The 27,975-nt window shown below is 48.4% G+C and overlaps 1 protein-coding gene across 2 annotated transcripts in view; it reads right to left on the bottom strand.

Annotated features, from left to right (window-relative positions):
* The window catches only part of GALNT17 (polypeptide N-acetylgalactosaminyltransferase 17), a 458,160-nt gene that overhangs the window by 103,551 nt on the left and 326,634 nt on the right, over window positions 1-27,975 (bottom strand). For both annotated transcript variants that reach the window (XM_066382456.1, XM_066382457.1), the window contains one exon: window positions 7,811-7,928. In XM_066382456.1, the coding sequence (XP_066238553.1) occupies window positions 7,811-7,928 (118 nt within the window). The remainder of the gene's footprint in view (window positions 1-7,810; window positions 7,929-27,975) is intronic.

Here is a 27,975-nt window from a genome sequence, read left to right as displayed (position 1 = left end):
TTTCTCTTTTTATTGCATGCATGAGATGGATGCTAAATAAACATACTACAGTAATCATTTCACCATTTCACACTATATGTAAGTCAAACCATTATGCTGTATACCTTAAACTTACAGTGAGGTATGCCAATTATACCTCAAAATAAATAAATATATTTTTTAAAAAACACACAACAAAATATCTACCTTCTTAGCAAATGTTTAAGTATATAGTAAGTATTGACTCTAGGCACTAGTCCATACAGTAGATCTCTAGGACATCCCCCTCTTGCAAACCTGTAACTGCCTGGAATACTCCACTCCCATGCTCTCTTTGTCTATCGAAGTTCAACTAATTTTAAAAGTCTTAAACATCATTCCCTTAAGTAGGCTCATCCCAATGCCCTAGACTACGTTATTTTCCCTTGATATATTCTCTCATAGCATCCCCCATCCTATTATTTTCATACTCATCACATTGGTCATTATTTGTTAAATGCATGGATTTTCTGCCGGATCATACATTTCATGGAGATAGAGACCATGTCTCTCTACAACTGCATCCCCAGAGAAAGTACCTGCTTAAGTAGAGAAGGCATTCAACATGTCTCTATTAAGTCAAAAGCGTCCGCTTGCACGGTTGGCTACCTATAATATATGCATCTAGATTAAAGTCAAGTCTGTGAAACCCAAAGGTCTACTCTATGCCCAGACAAGACCAGGAACTTTGGTCTGAATTTTATCACAGATGTACTCTCACCATGCACTATGAAGACATTCACATAGCCAGACTTGACCAATGCCAGGAGAAAAGGGTGAACCAGACTCAAGCAATCTAGAGATTAAGAAAACTAAACAGAACTGATGCTCTGGTCCCTTTCAGGAGTGACTGTTTCCCCAAATCACAATATTCAACAGGTGTACAGACTTGAGCCCAAGAGTTCCAAATGGAAGACAAAGGTCCCAGGGGCTTCTGGACATTGACATATTGATGTCAGGGTTTCAGAGAGGGCAGGGGAATCTATCCTGATTTAGATGGATGCTGAGTGATGAGTCCCGACCCACAGGCAGAGGAGGGGCCAGGGGGCGGGGGCTCCTGTTGTCTCATGTTTCTGCCTGAGCTAAGGTATCCATCTCCTCCTACCCCCGGGCATCAGCACTCCTGGTTCTTGGACTCCTGGACTCAGACTGGGACTTTGTACACCCCCTGATTCTAAGGCCTTCACACTCAGACTGAGTTATACCACCAGCTTCTCAGAGACAAGAGACAGCTGGGAACAAAACTATGACCAAGAGATGGGACAACAGTGGCAGATTCCATGTTCATTTGGAAGCCTGGAACTTTGGCCACCCAAGACGGCTCATATTTTCTGAACAACCCCTCTGGAGTAGGAAATTCTTCAAATCTATTTATTGATGAGGTTATCCTGGTTGACTAAGAAGCTGTGGGCACCTCAGCCTGTGGGTGACCCTGCAGACCTTCAATGACTTGAGCTCAAGTGGGCTGGGCCAGGTGACAAAGATGCCAATTTGAAAGGGCCCACCTGAGTCAAAAGAATGGCATCCTAGCTCTTCAGAAAAAAAGGTGTGTCCCAGGACGTCACGGACAGTGCAACCAGCAACCGTGGCACCCAGGTCATGCCCAGCTTTTTAAGAACATGACTGTTGCCCTGTGCAAATTAAAATACACATGTCCTTTGTCCATAATTCACAAGGACATGAGTCTGAATGCATTACCTGGGACTGTTGTTGCAGGAGCTTCCGGGAAAAACTGCACACCCAGAGGAAAGCCCAGAGGCTGGGATGGGCGAGGTAAGTAGGTTGTCACATCTGTGTGTCCCCACACCCACCTGTTTACCTACTCCCATCATGGGTCCTTGGTCGCACAAGTATTTTTTAACAACAACGTACAGAAGCATGAAGCCTGTCTTTTATTCAGTCCTCGAGGGTCCAGTTCACACTGAGGCATTTTCTGATCGTTTGAGGATGTGACAGTGGCCTTTCTATTGTCTTCCTTTAGAAACGGCTGCCTGACGGGACCAGCCGTCTCTCGTGTCACTCTTTTATACAAGGGTTCAGAATAAGATAGTGCCTTTTCTACCCAAAGAAGACTGACATCCCGGAGAAATCTAAAGCCATCTGATATTTACTCCACTTAAAAGTGATCTGTCTGCTCTCCTCTCCTCGGAGAATTGTTTTCCCCTCTCACCATTTAGGTATGTTACAATAATATGACTTGTTGGAAGTTTCTGATTAATGTTACTCAGAACAAGATGAAACCTTTCAATTTCTAATCTCATTTATTTTCTCAGTCCTGGGAAGCCTTTCTCCCCTTCACTGTATTGGATCGATTGCTTTGGTCGCAGGAAAGCAGCTTTTCATCTGAGCACCGGCCCTAGCGTCCACCCAGAACCACGGTAAGACGGTCTATTCTTCCTATTCCTGTGACATTTCTTTACTTACTGAGGAATCAAAAAGTAATGAAAAGTTTCAGAGGTTAGAAAGATTGCAGATGGACCTACTTCTTGGTGAAAAAAAAAAATTCCAGAGAAAATATGGTGTTCTCATATTGAAAACTTCCTACTTGTATAATTTCTTCCAGGTTAATTGATATGAATGTATTCATGTCCACTGCATTAAAATGATATACATGTGTGTATATTACACAAAGCTCAGATTTTTTTATCAAGTAGTGGGTATGACTTTCTTAAGAATAGATTTATTATACATTGCACTTTATGTAGTCTAAAATAGCACAAAATGAAAAAAAAAATATTTTTTTGTACAACAAAGCACCTTAGGTAGATTATTCTGGATAAAAGGGAGCCCTGTCCGGGAACCCTGCAGTCACCGGGTCCAGACACCTGCACATAATGTTAAGGAGGAAGCAGGCATTGTTACCTAAGTGGGGGGCTTACTGAGTGGGCTGGGAGTGAGGAGAAGGGACTCATTGTGGGCCCACACTGGTCAGGGCAACTCCTGGAGAAGGGAGGGCCTTTCTGAGGAAGGTATGTATTTGCCAGGAAGCTGGCTATGGTCAGGGTGTAGACAAAGGGGCTCTTAACCTTAGCTGTTTGACAGGATCCCTTGAAAGGCTTGTTAACACACAGGATGCTGGACCCTACCCCATAGGGTCTGATTTAGAAGGTCTGATCTGGGGGGCCTGATAATCTGCATTTATAACAAATTCTCAGATGAGCTCGATGCTGCTGGTTAGGGACCACACCCTGAGGAGCACAACTAGTGTGCAGACAGTGGCTATGAAGACCCTGAACCCAGGCCTTGGTCTTTATGGCACCGACGGCACTCACCTCCCTGTGTTAAGAATCGGCAGAGGCCCTGGCTGGTTGGCTCAGTGGTAGAGCATCGGCCTGGCGTGCAGGAGTCCCGGGTTCGATTCCCGGCCAGGGCACACAGGAGAAGCACCCATCTGCTTCTCCACCCCTCCCCCTCTCCTTCCTCTCTGTCACTCTCTTCCCCTCCCGCAGCCAAGGCTCCATTGGAGCAAAGTTGGCCGGGGCGCTGAGGATGGCTCTGTGGCCTCTGCCTCAGGTGCTAGGATGGCTCTGGTTGCAACAGAGCAACACCCCAGATGGGCAGAGCATCGACAGCTCGTGGGCATGCCTGGTGGATCCTGGTCGGGTGCATGTGGGAGTCTGTCTGACTGCCTCCCTGTTTCCAACTTCAGAAAAATACAAAAAAAAAAAAAAAAAAAAAAAAATCAGCAGAAAACCAGAACCAGGGCTTCTAAGGGGTCAGCACGCAGCTCGCAGGAGGACATGGTCAGTGGGAAGTAAAAGGCATATACCTTCCCATCTGCACCATGCATGCTGGGTATGCCCAGGCATATAAAAAGGGCAGGTAATTACATATGAGGGTGGTATCCACGCCCGATTCACTTGACACTCTCATAAAAGAAAAATACCATATGGTCTCACTTATATGTGGGATCTAATGAACACAATAAACTGAGAAACAAAAAAGAAACAGAGGCAGGGTCACAGGGAATGGATGGACAGCTGTTAGAAGGAAGGGGAAGAGGGGATCAAAGAAGGTGAAGGGATTAGCCAAAGAACATATACATAACACACAGATACAGACGACGGAGTGGCACTAGTCAGAGGGAAGGGGGGGGTGGAGGATGTAGGCGGAGGAGGGCAAAGGGTGCGGAATGGGGGTGGAAAGAGACTTTGCTTGGGGCATGGGGGTCATGATGTGGTGTGTAGCTGGTGTTCTATTGAGTTATACACTTGAAACCATGTCAACACAATAAATCTAAAAAGAGCGAGAGCCCGCAGAGGGGCTGGACTGGCGTGGAGAAGACGAGCCGGAGAGCGGGCTCTGAGGCTGCTCACGCCAACCTGCTCGCGGGAGTGTGGGCAGCGGAACTCGCTGGCGCCTCGGCTGGGGGCGTGGGGCTTTGGAGGACTGGGCTGTGCTTCCAGGTGGAAACGAATGGGGCCCTCCCCTTCTTCAGGAGTGGGGCCAGCCACACCAACGCCATGGAGTCGGACCTTTGCCGGGCCTAGGTTGGTGCAAATACGTGTGGGGAGACCAACGTCTTACGAAGCTTGAGCAGTGAGTCCCATTGTTGACCATCCATCTCCCCACAACACAGCCCACAGTGGCAATCAGATCTTGGCGCCCACCTGTCCCCATCACCCTCCACCGGTGCCCCTGCCTCCACAGGCAGGCACAGCACTCGACCATCAGCCGGTTCGCTCCTGTGTTGGTAATGAGGTCTCACCCTTCTCACACACGAAGCTTCCTTCTCCAGTATATAGAGACATTCAAATCTCTCATATTAAAAATGAAATGTACACAATCTCAACTGTCTCAATGCAGGGCTTCCTTCTACGCCTTCCTTTCACGGGCAAGTGCCTGGAACCAGGTCTCGCCTCTCGTTTGACCATCACCTCGTTCCGATCAGCTGTCCTCCACCATTCCACCGCTTCTACTCATGTTCAATTCCCAACAGGTGCCCTCACTCAGTCAGGAACCCAACAGATTTCCCCTGAGCCATGTGCCCTCACTCAGACAGGAACCCAACAGATTTCCCCTGAGCCATGTGCCCTCACTCAGTCAGGAACCCAACAGATTCCCCCTGAGCCAGGTGCCCTCACTCAGTCAGGAACCCAACAGATACCCACTGAGCCAGGTGCCCTCACTCAGTCAGGAACCTAACAGATACCCACTGAGCCAGGTGCCCTCACTCAGTCAGGAACCTAACAGATACCCACTGCGCCAGGTGCCCTCACTCAGTCAGGAACCCAACAGATACCCCCTGAGCCAGGTGCCCTCACTCAGTCAGGAACCCAACAGATACCCACTGAGCCAGGTGCCCTCACTCAGTCAGGAACCTAACAGATACCCCCTGAGCCAGGTGCCCTCACTCAGTCAGGAACCTAACAGATACCCACTGAGCCAGGTGCCCTCACTCAGTCAGGAACCCAACAGATACCCACTGAGCCAGGTGCCCTCACTCAGTCAGGAACCCAACAGATACCCACTGAGCCAGGTGCCCTCACTCAGTCAGGAACCTAACAGATACCCACTGAGCCATGTGCCCTCACTCAGTCAGGAACCTAACAGATACCCACTGAGCCATGTGCCCTCACTCAGTCAGGAACCTAACAGATACCCACTGAGCCATGTGCCCTCACTCAGTCAGGAACCCAACAGATACCCACTGAGCCAGGTGCCCTCACTCAGTCAGGAACCTAACAGATACCCACTGAGCCATGTGCCCTCACTCAGTCAGGAACCTAACAGATACCCACTGAGCCAGGTGCCCTCACTCAGTCAGGAACCTAACAGATACCCACTGAGCCATGTGCCCTCACTCAGACAGGAACCTAACAGATACCCACTGAGCCATGTGCCCTCACTCAGTCAGGAACCTAACAGATACCCACTGCGCCAGGTGCCCTCACTCAGTCAGGCACCTAACAGATACCCACTGAGCCAGGTGCCCTCACTCAGTCAGGCACCTAACAGATTTCCCCTGAGCCATGTGCCCTCACTCAGTCAGGAACCTAACAGATACCCACTGAGCCAGGTGCCCTCACTCAGTCAGGAACCTAACAGATTTCCCCTGAGCCATGTGCCCTCACTCAGTCAGGAACCTAACAGATACCCACTGAGCCATGTGCCCTCACTCAGTCAGGAACCTAACAGATACCCACTGAGCCAGGTGCCCTCACTCAGTCAGGAACCTAACAGATACCCCCTGAGCCAGGTGCCCTCACTCAGTCAGGAACCTAACAGATACCCACTGAGCCAGGTGCCAAGCATGTGTCTCCAGGCTTGGGATGCAGAGACCTGTGCCCCCAGAGCTTGCCCTCCAGTCAGGGGAAGGTAGGTACAAACAGTAAGCATGATAAGTAAGTCAGTTCCGTGGCGTGCCAGACGCTGACGAGAGCTAAGGAGAACAACAGCAGAGCAGCCCAGGGAGGGGGGGAAGCTGGGAGCAGGGCCAAGTTCAAGTTCATCTTGGCTCTGCTCCAGATCTTTGTCTTCAATTAAATCTAAAGCAGATGATAGAGAGTATATTAGCTATGATAACATATTTATGGATTTTAATTTCTGGGCTTTACAAAGAAATCCCATGCAAATTTCATTGAGGAGAGAGCCCAGCCTGGGACTGAATGCAGAGGAAGAGTCTCTGGTCTCCAAAAGGGACTGATTTTAGGGTCCAGAGAAGGTCCCCCACCATCTTCACGTGTCTCGCCTGGCCATTCATGACATGAAGAGGGAGGGCACAAAGCCTTTCATTCCACAACAGAGGCTCAAGTGTTGATGAAGGGCCATCAGGGTGTGTTCCAAGTACTGAGCAGCTCGGGATAAACAGGTGAAGTCACAAACAGAACAGGTTTTGATTAGGGGTGGGGGTCTGTACTGGGTACCTGCCTGGTAGAACTAAATCGAGAATACAACAGAGGACGAAGGAAGAATGTCAGTACACTTTAAGCCTTACAGTTGTGTCCTGAGTCATTTCCAGCAAGCCTCCTTTCTAGGGGCCTAGGCATGCAAAGGTTTAGGACGGGGGCAACAGACACAGAGTACCCCAGCAGGGCATCCTCCCAGCACTAATTCTTATCAGTGTGGAGGAAGACTTGGACCAGGCAGAAGCAGCAAGTTAAGTGGCTGGCTAACGGAGTCCCCTCACCTGTTGGTGGGGTTCACTTATCTTAATTCTAAAAAGAAGAGGTTGGAATACGTTGATGTGACCAATTGGTTTGTTTGTTGTTTTTTTAGAGTGGAATTCTTTTTAAATAAAATCTTAAGTGAAACCCAGTATATAAAATGTTTAACAGTGCAAGTATTCTGGGTTGGCGACCCAGAAACAGATCCACTCTGCATTATCCACGCCCCCTTCCCGTCATTCTCCTTAGAAGCATTTTGGAGACAAGGAACGGTCCCACAGAACATGGCCCTCCTCTCCTCTGGCATCTGGTGATTCTATAATATACACGAACCATCAAAATTCATAGGAGAGCAATACTAATAGTATAAGGAGATAATTTAACTTTAAGAAAGATTTAAGGCGAGAATGGAACTGGAAGAGAAGAGGAAACAAATTCTCTGGCTAGTGTCCAGAGTGAGCCACCTAGGCATGGAATAAATTGTTCAACTCTTCGAGGGAGAAGGCCAGGGTTCCCTGTCTGGGGGGGGTAGTGACAATATTGCTGGAGAACCCTCAGGAGCAGGGGTGGGATGAAGGAATCTGTCATTCACCAGCTAAAGATGCTTTAAATATACATTAAGATGACCAGGCAGCTCTGCTTAAACATGTGAACAAACCAGGCGTACAGGATATCATGGCACAAACCTTGATTCCAAGTTCAATGTTTTCTCCTCCATACACATCCATCCCAGGGTCCAGAAGACCAATTTCACCAAAGAACTTTCTGTTGACCACAAAGGAGCAGCCAATCATGGCGGGTGTCCTACGGAAAGAGAGAGAAGCCAAAGTCATTAAAGTCATGTCACACACACACACACACACACACACACACACACACACACACACACACAGAGTAATATTTTATTCAGCTGCTAGGAAAAAGGACATCCCACCATTTCCAACAACATGGGTGGCCCTTGAGGGCATTATGCTAAGTGCTAAGTCAGGCAGAGAAAGACAAATGTTCTCATTTATGCATGAAATCTAAGAAAGCTGAACTTGTAGAAGCAGAGAGAACTGTGGTTACCAGGGACCACAGAAGTGGGGGAAATGGGTACATGTTGGTCAAAAAGGGTCAAACTTGCAGTTAGAAGAGCTGATGTACAGCATAGTGATTAGAGTCAACTATACTCTATTATACATTTCAAAGTTGTTAAGAGACTAGATCTTAAATGTCCTCATTGCAAAATGAAAGGATAAGTATGTGATGTCATAGAGGTGTTGGCTCATGCTATGGTGGTAACCATACCGCAATATATAAATGAACCAAATCAACACATTGTGCACCTTTAAGCTTATACAATGTTATATGTCAATCATATCTCAATTAACAAACAATAAGCTAAAGAGTCTTTTGTCAGTAAAGGCATCAGCGCCAGAAGCCCTTCAAAGACACCATTATAACAGGTGCTGGGTCTGCTATGGCCAACCCAGTAATTTCCTGAAGGACTCAATTTCCACACCCCATTCTCCGTAAATCTACGTGTTAGCTTCAGACAAACTACTGAACCCAAAGCATGTAGAGATAACCCGGAACCTTTTTGCTGGAACAAGAACAGGTCTCACATATCATGTGAAATCTGCAAACATGAAGCCTGGTTCTCACTGCCTCTCTGGTGACAGCCATGTGACATGACGAGCATCCATGAGCAGTCTCAGAAACTCTCAGAGGTGGGGAACAAAATGTGTCTGTTCCCTGTCCCAGGAAGAAGAGTATAACAAGTTGGGGTCATGAATGGAATCCAGCGAAGGGAAGGTCAACAGGAAGAAGTCTAGACTCCTCAGCCAGTAGGAGAAAGTGCATTAGGACACTGGTCCTTATGGGGGGAGAAGACTCAGGAGACCCCTGGTGACCAAAGGGGTCAATAAGAAACCAGAGAGACTGCCTCAGCCCTCAGAGAAGGGGTGCAGAGTGGGAGGGATGAAAGGTATCTACAGGGTGGCCACTGGCTATAAAGTCTGGAAACACAGATTACATTTTACTGCTGTATATATTAATCCTCTTGATTACTTCTGGAGTACGCTAAAAGTACAAGGTGAACTCTGAAAATCAGAGACAAAAACCTTCTGAGGCAACACATCATGGATGCATGTGCAGGAATTGATGGAAACACAGCATTCATCTACCATGTTCATTGCAATTTTGCATAAAGTGTGAAACCACACATTCATTGCTAATGAGGGACAACCCACTGATACATTTTACATATTGCATTGTATCATATTATATTACATCCTGTGCTGTAGTGCAATATCAACAAATCCTTTATGTCTTTTCACCTCTGTTTCCAGACTTCATAGTACCCTTGTATAATAAATCCATTCAGCAAATTTTTTCTCAGCACCTACCATATCTAAGGCATTTTACAGATGCTGCAGGGGGTACAGAAACCCACAATATACTACTTGCATTCAAACAACTAAGAGTCATCATTGTTATTACTATACTATTATTATTATTATAGCAGCCATTTATTGAGCAATTACTATGTCTCAAGCACAGCACAAAGTGCTTTTCATGCACTGTCTCATTTAAAGACCTCCACAGCCCTGTGAAGGAGGTAGGACCATCTCCATGTAAAAGCTGAGCACCACGGGGTTTAGTGATTGCCTCTGAGTCACAGAGAAGAGCTCAGAAACCACCCAGCCTCAAAGCCCTTGACTTCAGCCCTTGTGATTTACCACACTCTCCTGCAAGGCTTCTTGGAGGAGCTGGCAAGCCCCAAACTGCCAAAGGCCAGACATGCCATTAAGATACTCTCATGGGAAAAAGAGACATTTCCTACAGGAGGCCCAGGAAAACTCCTCTGGGGCCATCGGGAAGGTGGCAGGCGGCATTCTCTGGAGCTGAACTAGAGACCTCCGTCTTAGATCCTTATCTGCTCCTTCGGATTTTGAGCTTGACTTTGACCTCAATGCCCATGGTTTACCTCTGGCTACCCACAAGACAGGGCAGCAGTGGGGCACGCTGGGTAAAGCAGTGTTCAGAGTTGAAAGAACCTAGTGTAAACACTGGCCCTGCCACGGAAAACCACACTTTGCTACGTTAATGGAGTGCTCCGAATCACAGTGAAGTCTCCACAAAGTACTGCTGTGAACGGGTGTGAGATGAGCCCAGTGCACAGGGCAGGAGCTCAGTGAATAATGCTCCTTTGCCCTCTTACTGAGGCTGAGCCATGTTTTTCCAGAAACCTCAGACCAATCATACTACGTACACAAGATGCTCCCTCTCCTGGTGTGGCGGTGCCACCCAGCTGCCCCAGGGACAGCAACCACTTCACTGTCAATCATTTCCTCTAGCCCTTTGCTCCTCAGAGAGAAGTAGCAGACCCTCAGCCTGGAAAAGCACGCCGTGAGCCCATCCCCCTGCCTCAGTGAACCCAACCAAAACAGTCAATTCAATTACGTTTCTCCTGAAACTTGGAATGGAGACAGTGCTGGCAGCTAGAACTATATGGTCCCATGCAGATGGAGAGTACAGGCCGCCACGTGGGGCAGCTCTGGTGCACATGGGCGACGCACACAGGGAGGCAGCAGATGCACAGGGCACGTGCGAGACCAGGCGGTGGGGGCTGCCTGGTGACTTCAGCTTCCCATCTGCTGAGAGGTGTGGCTCCGCTCCCTGCCCAGGGTCATGTGACAGTCCCCTGTGTCTTTGTGGTCTGTCTGCCTTCACTTAAACCGTGTTAGATAGGCTCTGTTCTTTGTAACCAAGCGGTGACGATGACCCATGCTGTCCCCTCTCACTTAGGACCCCTTCCATTCATCCCACAGCCAGAAGAGGCAAACTTCAGGGGAGGTTCATTCTGGGAGAGCTGAATGCCAGGGTCCACCCTTGTGATGGGGAAATGCCAGAGACACGTGTGCTTGGAGACCGGAGGATCAGCCTGGGGTTGCAGGAGTCTGCAGATGAGCGGGGCAGGAGGCAGCCTGGTGTTAACTCCGTTTTCTAGACAGCAATTGCTGAGCTCATCAAGAAATGCTGGTAAGTCGCAACAATCTCCCGTAAAAGCCTGTGCTTGCTGTCTAGAATCGTCTGATGTTAACAACAACGTGAAGATCCTGCTCTAAGACCCTGTCCTTTTTCAACTCTTAAAGGCAAGCAGGGCAGTTGAAATCAAAGGGCATAGTCAACAAATACCTGTACCAGCATCACCCAGATGGCTCCTTAGAAAATGCAGATTCCTGGGTGGATGCCCAGAGCCACGGAAACAGGTTTACAGAGATGGGACTCAGGAATGTGTGTTTGTGCCAGCAGAGCTCATCCTGTGTAACCATCTCTCCCCCCACCCAAATCGTCAGGTCCCCCGAGCAGAGAGGTTATCCCTCTGACTTCTCACGGCATTCCCAGGATCTAGTGTCTTGCCGACACAGAACAGGCACTCGCTAGATCCTGTTAAGTAAATGAATGACTATAAGGATCTGGGTGGCTGCCCCTGGTGGGGAAGGGTCCAAGAAGTCTCGGGGACAAACCGGCTGAACGGAACCAGAACCCAAGGACAGCAGGGGAGTGCGCCGTAGCTAGTGCTGGAATGCATAGAGGAGGGGGGAGATGAAAGAAGGGAAGAGAGGAGAGGGGGGAGAGGTGGACGATGGAGGGGAGGAAGAGGAAGGAAAGGAGAAGGAAGGGCTGGAGGGAGGAAGAGGGGAGAGGCAGGAGGGAAGGGGTCTAATGCACACAACTTTCAAAGTCAAGGAGGACAGATGGGACTCCTGTCCTTCCAGACCCTCTCAGGTTGCCCTCTGGGAAACATCTTTCACTGTCAAGCAACCTGGCATTGTGATAGAACCAGCTTCATCAGGATGCTGTTTTAGTTTGTGACGGTGAGGAGAGACTTCACAGTGTGAGTTGCTTTGGGATCCCAGTTGGCTATTCACTGCTCTGTTCAGTACATTTGACCAGGTCCCACCTCAGAAGCCCTGGGATTACTCGCAATGGAGTTGAGAGGTCCCCTGGCACCTCCTCATTAAATCTAGGTCACAGCAGGCACCCAGTCTGGTGCAAGGGCCCCCAGGAAGCCACGGCAAAGCAGGCCCATGTGTTGGGCTGGCATCAGAACCAAAGGCAAAGGGCAGGAGGCAGCTCCTAATGCAACGGAAACACGGAATGAACATGTGATCATTATTGGAGAAATGGTCCCCTAAAGGCCACAGTAAAAAAATCTGCCACAGTGTCAAGAAAAATGCATCAGCACTGTTCCATGTCTCGGGTCCAGCGAGATTGCACTTGACGGGGACAGTGGCAAAGGGAGACTGGACGAGGCCTGGAAACCAGCCCCCGGCAGGGAGGCGGCCTTCCATGGAGCCGAGACCCCGGTCCTGCAGACAGCAGGGCTCCGAGGCCTGCCCACAGGGCAGGCAGCTAATGGTTAATGTGGAGACTGAATAATTAAGAGACATGTCCTCACCCACAGGGAGGCCGGGTTCGGAACTACCTGACAGTACTGACAATGAGTAGCTATCCTCTCTGCATGGGGAGAAACAAGTCTCCAACAGAAAGCCACCACTGGGCCCTCCACGGGACCTGCTGCACCAGTTAGCCAGACCTGTCCTTATCACCGGTACGCCGAAAGCTAAGCGAGCCCACCTTCCCCTCCAAGGCTCCCCTGCTACCCACCCAGCCACACGGGCACCGTCGAGGGCACGTCAGGGCTGAGAAGATTCTGGAACGTGAGCCTGTCGCCTCATTCTGCAAACACAATGGCGGCAATGACCCCCGTCCGTGCAAACATTTTGGTCAAGGTCATTAAAAAATGATAATCGTATTAAGGGATCTGCCAAAGCCTAATAGCTCCACTTAAGAACAGAAATGAAGGAGAGTCACTCTTATTGTTGCTGTTCGGCAGAACGTATGCAACGCACACAGCACTTGCAGCTGAGAGACAGACGAGAGAGGAGGCGAGGGAGTGGCCGTCCCCGCAACCTTCACCACGACACGCACAGCTTTCTCAGGGTCAAAGCTTCCTCTTCTCGTAGGGGACAGAGGCCCCTCTGTGTTCTGCATATTTTCCCTCCTCAAAACCCTTCACTGCTTCCTAATCTGAATTAAGTACAGGTTCTTCCCATCGACCCCAGGGCCTGGCTACCCTGTGCCATGTGTTCTTCAGGAAACGTGTCCCAGTTAGTGCTTGTGCCTCCTTCTCCAGAAATGTCCTCCATGTGACCACCTGCATCTGTCCACATCCTACCCACCCCACAAAACATATTTCTTTATTTTTGAAAAAAAAAAAATTTTATGTTACAAAGAATGAATACATAGCTCTTAAAAAATATGCTTCAACAAAAATAAGAAAAAATTTTACAGGTTTTTATAAACAATAAAAATATCATTTGGGCCCTGGCCGGTTGGCTCAGTGGTAGAGAGTCGGCCTGGAGTGCAGAAGTCCCGGGTTCGATTCCCGGCCAGGGCACACAGGAGAAGCGCCCATCTGCTTCTCCACCCCTCCCCCTCTCCTTCCTCTCTGTCGCTCTCTTCCCCTCCCGCAGCCGAGGCTCCATTGGAGCAAGGATGGCCCGGGCGCTGGGGATGGCTCCTTGGCCTCTGCCCCAGGCGCTAGAGTGGCTCTGGTCGCAACAGAGCAACACCCCGGAGGGGCAGAGCATCGCCCCCTGGTGGGCAGAGTGTCGCCCCCTGGTGGGCGTGCCGGGTGGATCCCAGTCGGGCGCATGCGGGAGTCTGTCTGACTGTCTCTCCCCATTTCTAGCTTCAGAAAAATACAAAATATATATATATATATATCATTTGTACTCTCTGACCATAAGCACTCAACTGTGTGATATACACCCACCCCCTATCATACAGCTGATCTCAAGTTTCTGGAACCATCCATCCTTCCACTCCACTGAGACCTCTGGTCCGCTGCCCTCTCTCCCCTCCCTGCCCAGCTCAAGGCCGTGGTCCGTTGTTGTAACGGTGCTCTGGCACCCTTCTCTCACCCCGTTGGTCTCAGCTGGCAAAATCCTAATGCTGATTAACAGTTCTTCGCTTACTCCGTACCTGTACCGCACAGCTGGACCTGGTCAGAGAAACAGGTCACCATGCGGGTTGATTTCATTCTAAACTCAAGGCCATGAGCCTCCAGCGGGTCCTCAGTACTGCCCTTCAATACTGCTATAGGTTGCGACTTCCTCTTCTCTTACTCTGCTAGAAGATTCTACCCAGGCCTTCTCCTCCCTCTCAAACCTCCAATACCTCCTCCTCCTCCTTCTTCCCTCTCAACTGATGACCTTGCCTCCTAGTTTCCTATGAAAGTAGCAAGAGAGAGAGAGAGAGAGAGAGAGAGAGAATGTCACCTCCCACATCTACAGTATTGGTCACCTGCGTTCCTTCCTTTTGCTATAATTGACTGTCAATGTTCTTAGCTGAGGCCAACCTGTTCTCTCTTGCTATTAAAGAACCTCACTCAAGCAACACCCCTTCCTTAAATGTCTTTTCCTGCATTAAATGTCTTTTCTCACTTTCTGTATTCTGATTCTTTGATATCTGGGGCCCTGCTGATGGGGGCGGGGGGGGGACCACACTTCCCAGGGTAGCTGATTCTTAAAGACGACAACAACCCACTAGGGAACATAACTTTCCTATGAAAACTAACTAACCCAAAGTCCACACTCCCTGCTCATTCCTCCATCTTACGCTTACATTTCAGGAGGCAACCTTTCTCTTCCCTGATCATCCCAGAGCCAGACACCAGACAACTAGAGATAGCCCCCATACTCCAGAGCCCACCAAAAATATCCCAACGAGCCAATCCTAAGCTTGATGAGCTGCTCTCTCTGAGGTGGTCATTCATTCTCGCAAAAACCACACTGAAGACTCATGCCCACGCTTCCCCCTCCTTCTGCCACCTGGCTGACCCAGGGGCTTCCCCATGTGGCCCTGCAGGGCACGGCAGGGAAAGGTCAGTAACAATCTTTTTAACAGCAATCACCTCCCGATCTGTTGTCCTCCCCACACCTGAGTAAAATAACCATTTTATCCAAACATTTCAGGACAGCGCCGAACACATGCCGCTCCCTGCTGGGCTGGTTCGCTCCAGCAGCTCAGACAGCCTACAAATCCCCCTCCTGACCCATTTGCCTTACGGCCGCGCCCTCTGGCTTTGCTCCCTTTCACAGCAGAGCCCCTTCAGGAGCTGTCTATGCCTGCTGCCTCTGATTCCTCCCTCCGGTTTTCTCCTAAACTTGCTCAGCTAGGCTTTCACTCTCACCATGCCACGGCAAGTGCGTTTGTCAAGGTCAGAGGTGACTGGTCCTTCTAAATCCAGCGGTCAAGTCTCAGCCCTCATCATGCGCCCCCTACCAGCCGCAGCTGACCCAGTGGATCGCTCCCTCTTCTTGGAAGCAGGATCTCCACGGGCCGTCCAGGGCCCCACACGTGCGCCTGGCTGTCTTCCCAGTTGCTCTTCCCAGCCTCCTTCACTGGCTCTCCTTTTCCTCCCTGATCTCCAAGGGAGGAGGACTCCAGGCCAGAGCCCGCAGAGCTCTTCTCATCTACGCTCACTCTTTGGTGACCTCATGGCTTTCAATAACATCTGTATTCCAACAGCATCCAAATTACCACTCCAGTCTGAATCCCTCCTCTCAACTCCAGACTGGTACATCCAGCTGCCTACTCAGTGTCTCCACTATGTCTAAGAGATCCCCCAGACACAGCTGAAATGGAAATTTGAAGCTTCCTTCCACTCAAACCTGTCCCACTCTGGTCTTTCCTATCTTAGGTAATGTCAATGCCAAATGTGGAGCTAAAAACCTTGGTGTCTGCCTTGGTGCCAATCGGTCAGAAATATATCTACCTTCGAAATGTATCCGGCATCTGATGACCCCTCAACACCTTCGCCACCATCGGAAAAACTGCTGGATGATCAACATAGCCTCCACACTGGCTTCTGCTTCCAGCTCGCCCTCCTCCAGGCCAACTCTAAGCACAGCATCCCGAATATGTTTTGAAACATAAATCAGGTCAGACTGTGCTTCTGCTGGAATGACTCTCTACTGCCTGCCGAGTAAAAGCCAGGGCCTCACAGTGGCCTGCAAGGCTCCATCCAGACGGTCTGTGTTCTTGGAGCCTCTCTGACATCCTTTCCATCACCTCTCTGCTGGACTATCACTCAACCGTCAAAAAGAACAAAGGTTCTGATACATGCTACAAAACCTCAAACACGTGGATACACCTCAAACACATTATTCAAAGAGAGAGAAGCCAATCACAAAGAGTCACGTATTATATGATTTCATTTATATTGAGATGTGCGCAACAGGCGAATCTTTAGAGAGAGAAAGCAGATTGGTGGTGGTCAGAGGCCGAGGAGAAAGGGCAGTAAGGAGCGACTACCTCATGGGGACGGGGTTTCCGTTTTGGGCGATGAAATGTTCTGGGAGTAGAGAGTGGTGACGGTCGCACAACCCTGTGACTGTACCTAATGCTGCTGCGCTGTAGGCGTACAATGGTTAATTTTATGTGTATTTTACTACAATAAAAAGTACTGAGCCGGTGATAACAACCCTCAAACTTGCTTTGATTGTCACATTACATTATAAATGTGAAGTCAAAATTTCTAATTGCCGTTAGAACAGAGGTTAAGAGACCAGAGGGGTGGGACGATCTCCATTGTGACCTTCCATTCATGGAGATAGAGTTTCCAGGACTCTGCAGATACAGTCCCATAATATTTTAAGTTCTAGCCCAAACATCATTTATTTTAACTTTAATTTTTTTAATTTATTCATTTTACAGAGGAGACAGTGAGTGTGTGTGTGTGTGTGTGTGAGAGAGAGAGAGAGAGAAAGGGAGAAAGGGAGAAAGGGAGAAAGGGAGAAAGGGAGGAGGAGCAGGAAGCATCAACTACCATATGTGCCTTGACCAGACAAGTGCAGGGTTTCGAGCCGGCGACCTCAGCGTTCCAGGTCGACACTTTATCCACTCCGCCACCACAGGTCAGGCCCAAACACTATTTTTAAAAAATTTTTTCTATTGATGAGAGAGAGAGAGACAGAGAGAGAGAGAGAGAGAGAGAAGCGTCAACTTGTTTCACTTAGTTGTTCTATTTAGTTGTGTACATTAATTGCTTCTCGTGAGTACTCTTACCAGGGGTCAAACCCATAGCCTTTGGGGTGCCAAGTTGACACTTTATCCATGAGCCACCTGGCCCGGGCCAAACACCATATTTTCGATCTAGAGTGAAGAGCACACACCCCAGGGTCCTCACTCTAGGACAGGTGATAATATGTGGCCCCCTGAGCTTAGGGAAAGCACTGTAACCTAAAAGTCCTGCCACTATGGAGCAGTCACCCAAACATCTGTGACTCAGTCTCTTCATCAGTAAACTGGACATGAGACTCTCTCCTGATGACCTAACAGGACTGTGGTGACAGTCTGATGACATAATGAAAACAGACATGCTCTGCCTGACAATGTGCTCAATGGGAGTTGTTACTGAGAACCCTGAAGAAAAGGGAGTGAGGAAGAATGGCGGGATGGGGGTGGGGAGGGTAGACAGGGAGAGAGAAGCTGGTGAAGATCCTGGCAAACGGTGTCCCTCCAGGAAACAGCTCAGGTCTAGAGAGGATCAGAGATGGCGTTCTAGAAGGAAAGGGAAGTGTGAAAGTCTGGTACAACACGGTACAGAATGCTAAGGTGAGTACTGGGGACAGGTGTGTGAAAACACCCTAGGGAACAGAGTGGGGCAGTCAGAGAAATGCCTCTCTAGCCTGCAGTGACAAGGTGGGGGACGCCTGCCCTGCAGATGGCCCAGCTCAACCTGAGGTCAGCGTCTCTCAGCTCCACGACTGAGTGCGGTCTGCCTGTGCATGAGGAGACAGACAGAACACGTGTGGAATCCTACCGCCCCACTGCGCCTAGCACCTGTTCAGTTCTAAACACCTTCTCCTCATTTGCAGGAAGGACTTTTTGAGTCAGGATCAAGTGTATCACTTGTTTGTGCATTTGTTCATCTGGTCAACCAGCACTGTGAGACAATGGAATACTCCTTTGTTGGACTAAGTCTCAAGCACCTGAGGATATAAAAACACGTTCTTCTGTCCTAGTGAGCAGGCAAACGCTATTTTTCTATGGTTCCTTGGTAAAAATGATTTCTGGTTGAAGCCATAGACCCCCCCCCCCCTTTTATCTATTGGTGAGCAAAGCCGTGGGAGGCGGAAGGGCAGGTTTTGATGGTGCAGAGGAAAGAACAAGTTAGAAAAAGGAGGGTTGGGTGGTGTGCTGTCCTCAGAATGAAGTCCCCATCAGGAAGGGACTTCCCTCTGCCCCTGTTCAGTGACAGCTCCTACCAGGGTGCATGTGTGACACTGTGTGGCTGGCTGTCTCAGTCATCACACAGCGTATCCGAGTAGGGTGGCTGCCTTGTGCTTTGCCCTGCCTGCCTTTAACCGTCTGATGCTCACAGCCACCTGTCTCTGGTGGCCTCACCTCCAAATTCAGGTCAGGCTGACGATTCATGAGCCAGGGGCCCCAGGCTCACCCTGGTTTCTCTTTTCATGATTCCAGTGGGCCTCCCTTACTGGGACTCGCTCCCTTTCTCTGACCCCAAACCGAAACATCCGCCATTTCTGTCGGTCCCAGCTATGGCTCAGCTACTGCTGTGGCCTGTTTGCCGAGCAGCTCCTAATGCAGAGACCCCATTTATAGAAAAAGCATATGAAACTCAGTGCCATCCCTGCGGCCTTGTATGACTTTCCACAAATCCTGTTCTCAGGGCACAACCACCACTGGGGATTTTGATGGCACTGTCTACCTCTTCAGCAATGGGTAGCTTGGTCAGTCAAAATGCACCTATTTCAGTGCACTTGGTTACAATATCGTACACCACAAATTCTTTTAGACCATTCCTTAATCAACAGAACAAGTGCCTGATGTGGAAGCTGCCCTTCCTCTGTCAGCCTCCGGCACAGACACTGATGTGCTCAAGTCACTAATTGACAGGCTGAGAAGGGAGAGGACAGGGGGTGGGCACCGCATCCCCCAGGCCAGCAACACCCTGAACTGAGCAACTGGGTACATCTATGCTGCTTTGGGACAATTCATAATCATTTCCAAGCCACAAAGCAGCTCTACTTGGTAGATATTTTCAGCCCCACCTTCCCGTTGAGAAAACTGAGGCTAAGGGTTAAGTGCAAAGGCAGACGTGTGCAAAGTGAGTGCGGAGCGAGAAGCAGCCGGTGGGGTCTGACCCCACCGCCTCCTCAGTGTCCTGCAGCCTCCCAGACGAAGTCACCGAAAATTGTTAGCAGTTAAGAGCTTCGCACTGGGTAGAGTAAGTGGTCCCGCTCTGAAGATTTCTGGGAACTTGCAGCTGCTAAACACTAAAAATACAATTTTGGGGAAAGGAGTTGCTGGCTTGCATAGAAATCTCAACTGGCACAGTGCCGTAATTTAATGCTCACAGTTCCATTTGCCTCTGCTATATATTCAAACACCAAAAGGGTAAGTCCTGCTGCCTTTTTAAAAATCAAATGCTGTCTCCAGCACACAAATATCTCACAAGAAAATAGGACCCAGAGGCCGGCGCTTTGCCTGTTAAACGGAGGTAGCACTTTCCCTTTTGTTGTTGAAAAGATAATTCACGCTGAAACTACAACTTCCTCCAGATTGGAAAGCGAACGGTCTGGGTATTAAGAGCCCTTCCCTGCGGAGGATAAAGGAAATGCTCATCTCTCCGGAGTGTGATTTTTCACAGATCAGAAAATGCCAGTGGGGATTGAAGTTGCCAGTCTCCAATGCGCTCCTCCGCTGACTGATTCCATCTGGGCTCGTGTTATTAAAACAAAGACCATATAGAAACCCTCTAGGAAGATGTTTCCCAAAGGTCATTTTCTCAGCCTAATACTTTGCCCTTTGCTAATTATATATACATACATACATATATATATATAAACTGATATATATATATATAAAACTGATAATACTTTGAAGACGATTTCTGTAAGAGCACAATGTTTCTAAAGCAGCAGAAACACCCTGAGCTATTATTATGAGCCACGGACACTATGTGGGCATGTGTGTGCGTCTGGTGAGCTGTCACATGAGATGAAACATAACTGGGCAAGAGAAAAAGAGGAAAGGTCTAGGACAGAGGTCAGTAAACTATACCACCTGTCTTTGCCCAGCCAGACAGCTAAGAATTTTTTTTTTTTTACATTTATAATCAACTTAAATATGGAAACACTAGCTTGGAACCTCAGTGAAGTACAATGTTACCCCTCCCCCAACAAAAATGAGTAGACCTGAACGCCGAAACACTGTATGCATTATCAATATATTTTAGCTTTCAAAACAAAACAAAAAAAAATGTTTTTGCTCTTGTTTATAAATACCTATATAATAGCCTTGATTTTGCCTTGCGGATCATAAATCCTAAAATATTTACTATTTGGCCCTTGACAGAAAAAAATTTTTGCTGAAAAAATTTTTGTTGTGCAGACTCGGCAAGGAACAACTTGGTCCTGGGTGACTGGCAGGAAGGTAACTCTGAATAGGACAGATAAGGGACTCAGGGGAGAGGAAGACTTGAAAGATGGATGAGCCTCCCTCTCAGGTGTAAAGGAGGATAATAATCTCTCGCGGCTCCCGGGGATGATGTAAAAACAAATTTGATAAAGGCTTCAGGCCGTACACTTGAAAATGGCGCCAGGCCAGTGACGCACACATTATTCTATAAAGAAAAGGAGCCCTGGCCGGTTGGCTCAGTGGTAGAGCATCGGCCTGGCGTGCGGAAGTCCTGGGTTCGATTCCCAGCCAGGGCACACAGGAGAGGCGCCCATCTGCTTCTCCACCCCTCCCCCTCTCCTTCCTCTCTGTCTCTCTCTTCCCCTCCTGCAGCCAAGGCACCATTGGAGCAAAGATGGCCCAGGCGCTGGGGATGGCTCCGTGGCCTCTGCTCCAGGCGCTAGAGTGGCTCTGGTCGCGACAGAGCGACGCCCCAGATGGGCATAGCATCGCCCCCTGGTGGGCATGCTGGGTGGATCCCGGTCAGGCGCATGCGGGAGTCTGTCTGACTGCCTCCCCGTTTTCAGCTTCAGAAAAATACAAAAAAAAAAAAAGGAGAGTACTGGGATTCATGCACAGCGGGCAGTTTTCCTGAGAAAGTTCTGGCACATCCTATATACATGCAAGCATGATGGGATAAAATAAAATAAATATTAGGTAAAAGAGAACAAGAAAACAAGGGGGAAGCAAGCAGGATAAGTGAGGCCAAGGGTGAGCTCGGTGTACAAAATGTTCACTTACTAAACGGGGGCCCCAAATTCAGCTCTGGGCTTTTTGCACACAGAATCACTGGAATGCTCTGTCACGTCTAAAAGACTGTCTAAAAGACTTTTTTTTTTTTTTAAGGGAAATATAGCTACTTGGCCATGAACACTCAAAGGAAATTTCTCGACTGAGTAACTTGGGGAACAGTCTCCTGGCAATACCACCTCGGTCACACAAGCTTCACCAATCGGTTTCGTAAGTTCCTCCTCAGCTAACAGCACTTACCCCAGAGAAGATGAGAACAATTGTTTTCAAGGCCAAAATGAGGTCATAGCTTTCTGTTGGCCTTGCTTTCTTAAGAGCTCAATTAGCAGTAAAACAGACCAAAGAAATACACGAGTGGGCTTTTCTCTTCTGGCTTCTCTGTTTCACTCAGAGGCAACTGCAGCTTTGAGAAAGGTTAAGGCTGTCAGAGCTGGGACAAAGAGAAGCAGAGATGTTCATTTTCAGTTGTGATGGTAAAACCGAACCTGGACGCTAACTTCAGAAACAGTCTTGAAGTCAGGATCTCAAGTGCACAAGCCGTGCCCTGGAGAAAGGTGTTTTCTAAAGTCTGAGTCTCCCTTGAAATATCGGGGACAGCGGTCAGGCAACGCCAGAAGATGGAGGTGGTGACGTGGGCGGCCACGGGTCTCGGCGCTGGCTCACCTTGGGGTCACCTGGGGAGTTTTAAAAAATTGCCTGAGCTCGGGCTCACTCCCAGGCACTCTGGCCCACATTCGTATTCGATTCAAAAGTGCAGTCAGGGTTGAGAACCACTGACAGATGGGGTGCCTCCAATCCCCAAAGGAGGCCAATTCTTCCTGGCTTGGGGGCAAAGTCTGAAGAGAGAGTGGAGGAGGGGAGACAGACCGGCTGGAAGGTCTCTTCCGAGGGACTGCTAGCCTAGTCCTGCTGCTCAGGGTGTAATTCAGGGTGCGGAGGGAGAAATTCTGCAAACAGACTGAAGCTAGGATGGCAGAGACACCACTGCACTTGCTGCCTGCCCCCTGCAGAGGGACAGTGTCTCACAGAACGCCCAGGCCGTGGGGCAGAATGGTGGAGTGAGGTTCAGCGAGAGAGAAGACCTGTAATTGCATGCAGGAAATCCTGGTGTTCCTGAACTCCCCAGGGAAGGGGTGGCAAAAAGAGGAACAGGCTGGGTGGGTCAGAAGAGCAGTCAGAGGACCAGAGGGCCCAGACTGAGTGGGTATTGTAGCCACAGTTCAGGACCAAGGGCATCAGCAGTGAAGACAGAAGGGATAAAACTCTGAAGATGGGGAGGTCTGAGATAAGTCAGCAGGGGCCAGGAACGTTCCAGGGGACAGTCTGAGGCTCAGACACCTCTCTGCATCCCCATCTTCATGGGACAGCAGCAGCTTCTCCTCGCTCCTAGGTGCTGTTCAGGAGGGAGAGATGGAGAGGGAGACCTTTAAAGGTGGAAGAGAAGCCCTTACAAAGAATAGTCTTGTTTAATCCCAATTTCACGGAGCAATTGACTTCAAAGAGATGCAGTTTTAAATCGGAAGAAACTGAGTTACCTTGAAATGACAAGATTAGTTTTCTTTTCCATTAGCAGTGAAATGGGGGCTAGAGACCAAATCGAAATCAAATATGGGGGGGGGAGGAGTCAACATTCTTTACAACTGACTTGCAACTACAAGTTAAAATCTGCTATGTGTTTTAAAGTACTTAGAAAAAATAATGGACTCGAAGACAGCGACAGAAACCAGGAGGGAAAAGGACCAAAGATTCACATAAAAAAAAAAAACAGTTTTCTGGAATTTGGGGGGGCAGTACGTCTCATGAGTCTTAAAAATGTATGCCTTGGACCTATAAATTCTGTTGCTAGAAATATATCCTAGAGAATAATAATGATTTCCACCTCTGAGAATGTCAGATGATGTGATTTGGACAACTCTGCGGCTGAAAACAATGAATGACACTGGATAAAAATTTTAAACACTTAATAAACCCATTAGAAATGAACCACATGGAAATGACTGAGTTGCAATCTAGCTGACCTTAGAACAATGAGAGAGAAGCCTAGCACTGAACTTAGTTCTGCCCAGAAAGGGGACTGAGAGGCTGAACCCCCTTTAGAAATTCATTTCTGGAAACCTCTAAAGACCAGAGAGTTAAAAGTTGGACTTCAGGCCCTGGCTGGCTGGTTCAGGGGTAGAGTGTCAGCCTGGTGTGTGGATGTCCCAGGTTCAATTCTTGGTCAGGGCACACAGGAGAAGTGCCCATCTGCTTCTCCACGCCTCCCCTTCCCATGTCTCTCTCTGTCTCTCTCTCTTCCCTTCCTGTAGCCATGGCTCGATTGGAGCGAGTTGGCCCCAGGTGCTGAGGATGGCTCCATGGCCTCTAAATCAGGCAATAAAAACAGCTCGGTTGCTAAGCAACAGAGCAACACCCCAGATGGGCAGAGCATCACCCCCTAGTGGGCATGCTGGGTAAATCCTGGTTGGGGCACATGTGGGAGTCTGTCTCTGCCTCCTCTCCTCTCACTGAATTAAAATAAAAGTTGGACTTCAGTGCCTACCAATGACGGACAAGCGGACAAGCCACCCTCCATTTTCATTGAGGATGCTGAAAGGCTGTCCCCAAGGCTAACTCTCCCCTCGAAAGCAACTTGCCCTCCCACAGGCTGCAGGTCTGCTCGGTTTCACCTGGGTGGCCCAGATAACCTCAAATCTTTCCCTTTAATTAAGGGATCTGGGCCGCCGGCACTTCTGTGCTCCTGATAAAAATAAATAAAAAGTCTCGGGGGAGGCAGATAATATCAACCTAGGTTTCAAATTAATTCAATAAGTAAGTTTTCAAACATGATCTCTCACACATAATCAAAGGTAATCAGAAGAAACATCAGGAGTCAAGATCTCCAGAGTAGTCAGACCTGTGGAAATAACACAAGTGGCACATAACCTCCAGAGAGTAGAGCGCGCAGACACTAACTGCAAGATATCTGTGTTTACTACGTTTGAGGAGATAGACAGCATCAGAAAAATACAAGCTATACAAAGTGGCACAGAAGGCTTAAAAAAGAAAAAAAGAGAAAAATCTAGAATTGAAAAGTCGAGTAAAATGAACAATTCACCAGGTAGTTTAATAGCAGATTTAGGCAGCTGATGAGAGTATTATATCATATTGTTGAAGATAGGTGGGTCAGAAGAAACGCTACGCCATGAAGCCCAGAGAGATAAAAAGATGGAAAAGATAGAAAGGAGAGTAGGTGGGGCAGAGAGAACAGTAAGTTCTGACACAGGTTTGGAGGCACCAGAAGAGGTGAACATGGCAGAAGCCATATTTGAAGAGGTAATGGCTGAGAATGTCCCAAAACTGCGAAAAGATATCACCAACCTACAGATTCAAGAAGTCAAACAAGTGTCAAGTTAAATAAACAAAAGAAATACACATCTAGACACATCGTAATAAAATTTAAATTACAAAGATAAAATATTATAAAAGCAGCCAAAGAGGGAAGAAGATAAAATAAAAAGAGATTAAAAACTATTTTTTATATAAGAATTTTAATCAAAACATTACTAATTATAGAGAAAATCTAAAATCTGGCTCTGGCTGATTAACTCAGTCAGTTAAGAGCATTGTCCCAAATCGATAAGGTTGTGGGTTTGATCCCCAGTCAGGGCACACATGGGGAACAGCCAATGAAGGCTTCCCTGCCCCCCACCCCTTCTCCCTTCCTCTCCCTGGCTCTCTAAAAGTCAATCAATGAATAAAAAGTTAAGCCCTGGCCGGATTAGCTTATATTTAAAAGTTATCCTGGGCCCTGGCCGGTTGGCTCAGTGGTAGAGCGTCAGCCTGGCGTGCAGAAGTCCCGGGTTCGATTCCCGGCCAGGGCACACAGGAGAAGCACCCATTTGCTTCTCCACCCCTCCCCCTCTCCTTCCTCTCTGTCTCTCTCTTCCCCTCCCGCAGCTGAGGCTCCATTGGAGCAAAGATGGCCCGGGCGCTGGGGATGGCTCCTTGGCCTCTGCCCCAGGCGCTAGAGTGGCTCTGGTCGCAACAGAGCGACGCCCCGGAGGGGCAGAGCATCGCCCCCTGGTGGGCAGAGCGTTGCCCCCTGGTGGGCGCGCCGGGTGGATCCTGGTCGGGCACATGCGGGAGTCTGTCTGACTGTCTCTCCCTGTTTCCAGCTTCAGAAAAATACAAAAATAAATAAATAAATAAATAAATAAAGTTATCCTGAAGCCCAGAGATTGCCGGTTCCATCCTCAATCAGGGCACATACAAGAACAGCTCTGTCTTCCTCTCCCTGCCTCTCTCTAAGAACAAAACAAAACAAAAACCCTGAATTTCCATCACAGATAAATATATTTTGGCATATTCCCATGATAAAATGTATGCAGTTATTAAAACATCATTTTTAAAATGATGAATGATATAGGAAATATTTGTTACAATGCTAATGGGAAAAGTCAAAATACTATTGTATCTATGAATGATCCCTTTATTTAAATATATATGGTAAAATAAAAGGTAAGATGCTAAAAATGTTGCCCATCATTATTTCTAGATTGCATGGTTGAAGTTATTCTTATTTTCTTCTTTAAGCTTTTTTTTCATGTTTAAACCATGAGCCTGTTGGCTTCTATAATCAGAAAAATAATGTGGTTTTGCTTGGTTTCATCTAAATATACAACACTGACAATCATTGTTGTTCTCAATTTCAAATTGGGGCAGGACCCATTTGAGCTAGCAATTATTTTGCACATATCACATTCTAATTATTTTGTGTTAAGTTCTTTAAGATAGGCAGGAGACGGCTGCATGTTCAAACACAGCATTACTTGAGCAACGTCGGTACATAGCTGAGAATGTCATTTATCTTTTCCCAGATGCTTCTACGGACATTCTACCAAGATTTCCCTTTAACCCTTCTTTACATTGTTGTTCTCCTAGGAAACCCATGTGACAGGATGGAACTGTTTTCTCCAAAAATTCTTTCAGGGGTTTGGCATGTCCCTACCACCACCTGGTCCTGGCACATACTGAGCTGAGATAACAAAAAAAGAGGGGGGTATTTTTCTAATACAACTCAAGAAGGAGAGAGACATGCTCTTCTAGTGTAACAAGACTTAGAGATGTAACAAGTCTTACAGATGCCTGACCAAGAAGCTCAAGAACTTCCTTCTGTCAACTCTTCAAAATCTGCATGGGTCTAAAAGCCTCTGGAATTCCACTCAGGAACCAAATCAACAAAGGAGCGCGTGCCAGGACTGACCACCACGTCTATGTAGACTCAAGAGTGTGGGAGTCTTGTTGGAATAACAGCAAGACCACATTAAACGTGAAGTGTGCTCTCCCTGACCACCAGGAGATAAGCGCATGAGGAAGGGGTTGTACACAGAGGCCACATGGTCACGAAGGTCCATGGTGAGTGACTTTATCCAGAACCCCAGCAGCTTAGAAGCAAAGTGGTTTCTCAATGGCTTCCTGGCTCAGTGAAATAAATTGTAGTTTCCGTAGAAGACTGATTAATCAGTAATTACATGGAGCTATAACACAAGTAATTAGTCAATATGCTACAGGAACAGAATTTTTCCTGCTTTTTTTCCATGAAATCATTCCTTTCTAAACATCTCTGTTCTGAGAAAGAACAGACAGGACACCAATTTCATTCACAGGGATACCAGCTGTCTTTGCCTCAAAACACCATCTGATGCCCGAAATGTTTTCTCTCGTCTGCCTCCAAGTGCAAAGGCAACAGACTTTCAAAGGTCACTCCCATGATCTCTCCAAGGTGTCCCCAACACTTGACATTCAAGGCTCACTGAGATCTGTCCCGTCCCTAGCACCCCAAATTTCTTCTCTTCATTCCCCTCTACAAATCGTCTGCTTCTCACTCAAGTGCCGAGAGCGGCTGTGCTTCTTCCCCGGGTTTCAGCCCTTCCCTGCTAGCTCCTACTCAAGTCCTTGTATTTTACGAGGCTAGCTTCAGCCCAGCTGCCTCCACGGACCCTTTCACAGCACGGCACAGCACAATGGCTCCCACCTTCCAGTATGCCCGTTGTCTGTAGCACCCCTTTGGCAAGAGTACGGTTTCATTTTTCATTCTTCCCATGTCTCCCTGCCCCTCCCTCCGGGCCCCAGGACCGGAAACATGGCCATCGTGATCTCTTCCCAGTCACAGGCACTGTACACACGGCCGTCGGTGATGGGCAAGTGTGGGTAGCACGAATCAGCAGTCGAGCACACTTCAGCCTTTCATGGATACGACTGCACGACATCCCTGCCGTCTTGACTCCTCCAGCTGGGATCGAAAGAGCAGAATAATTCTGCCAAGAAGGCTTTGAGAGGAGGCCCAGGAGGGGACAAGAGAGGAAGAACAGCTCTGACCCGGGACGTGTCAGGAGCAGCTGGGTTGGAGGAGGGAGCTTGGCGGAGCTGGGGCTGCGAGTTCAGGCACGAGGCCGGCCTCTGGAAGGCCTGGGCTGTGCCTGGCAGCCCTGCCAGTTCAGAGTGTAGAGAATGGGGCTCCAAACATTTTCTGATGAGGAAGCCAGAGAGATCCCAGTTAAGGGCCAGAGTCAAATTCAGA

Source organism: Saccopteryx leptura, chromosome 4, assembly GCF_036850995.1.
Source record: "Saccopteryx leptura isolate mSacLep1 chromosome 4, mSacLep1_pri_phased_curated, whole genome shotgun sequence".
In the NCBI taxonomy this organism is placed as follows: Eukaryota; Metazoa; Chordata; class Mammalia; order Chiroptera; family Emballonuridae; genus Saccopteryx; species Saccopteryx leptura.
This window is presented reverse-complemented; position numbering and strand designations above follow the sequence as displayed.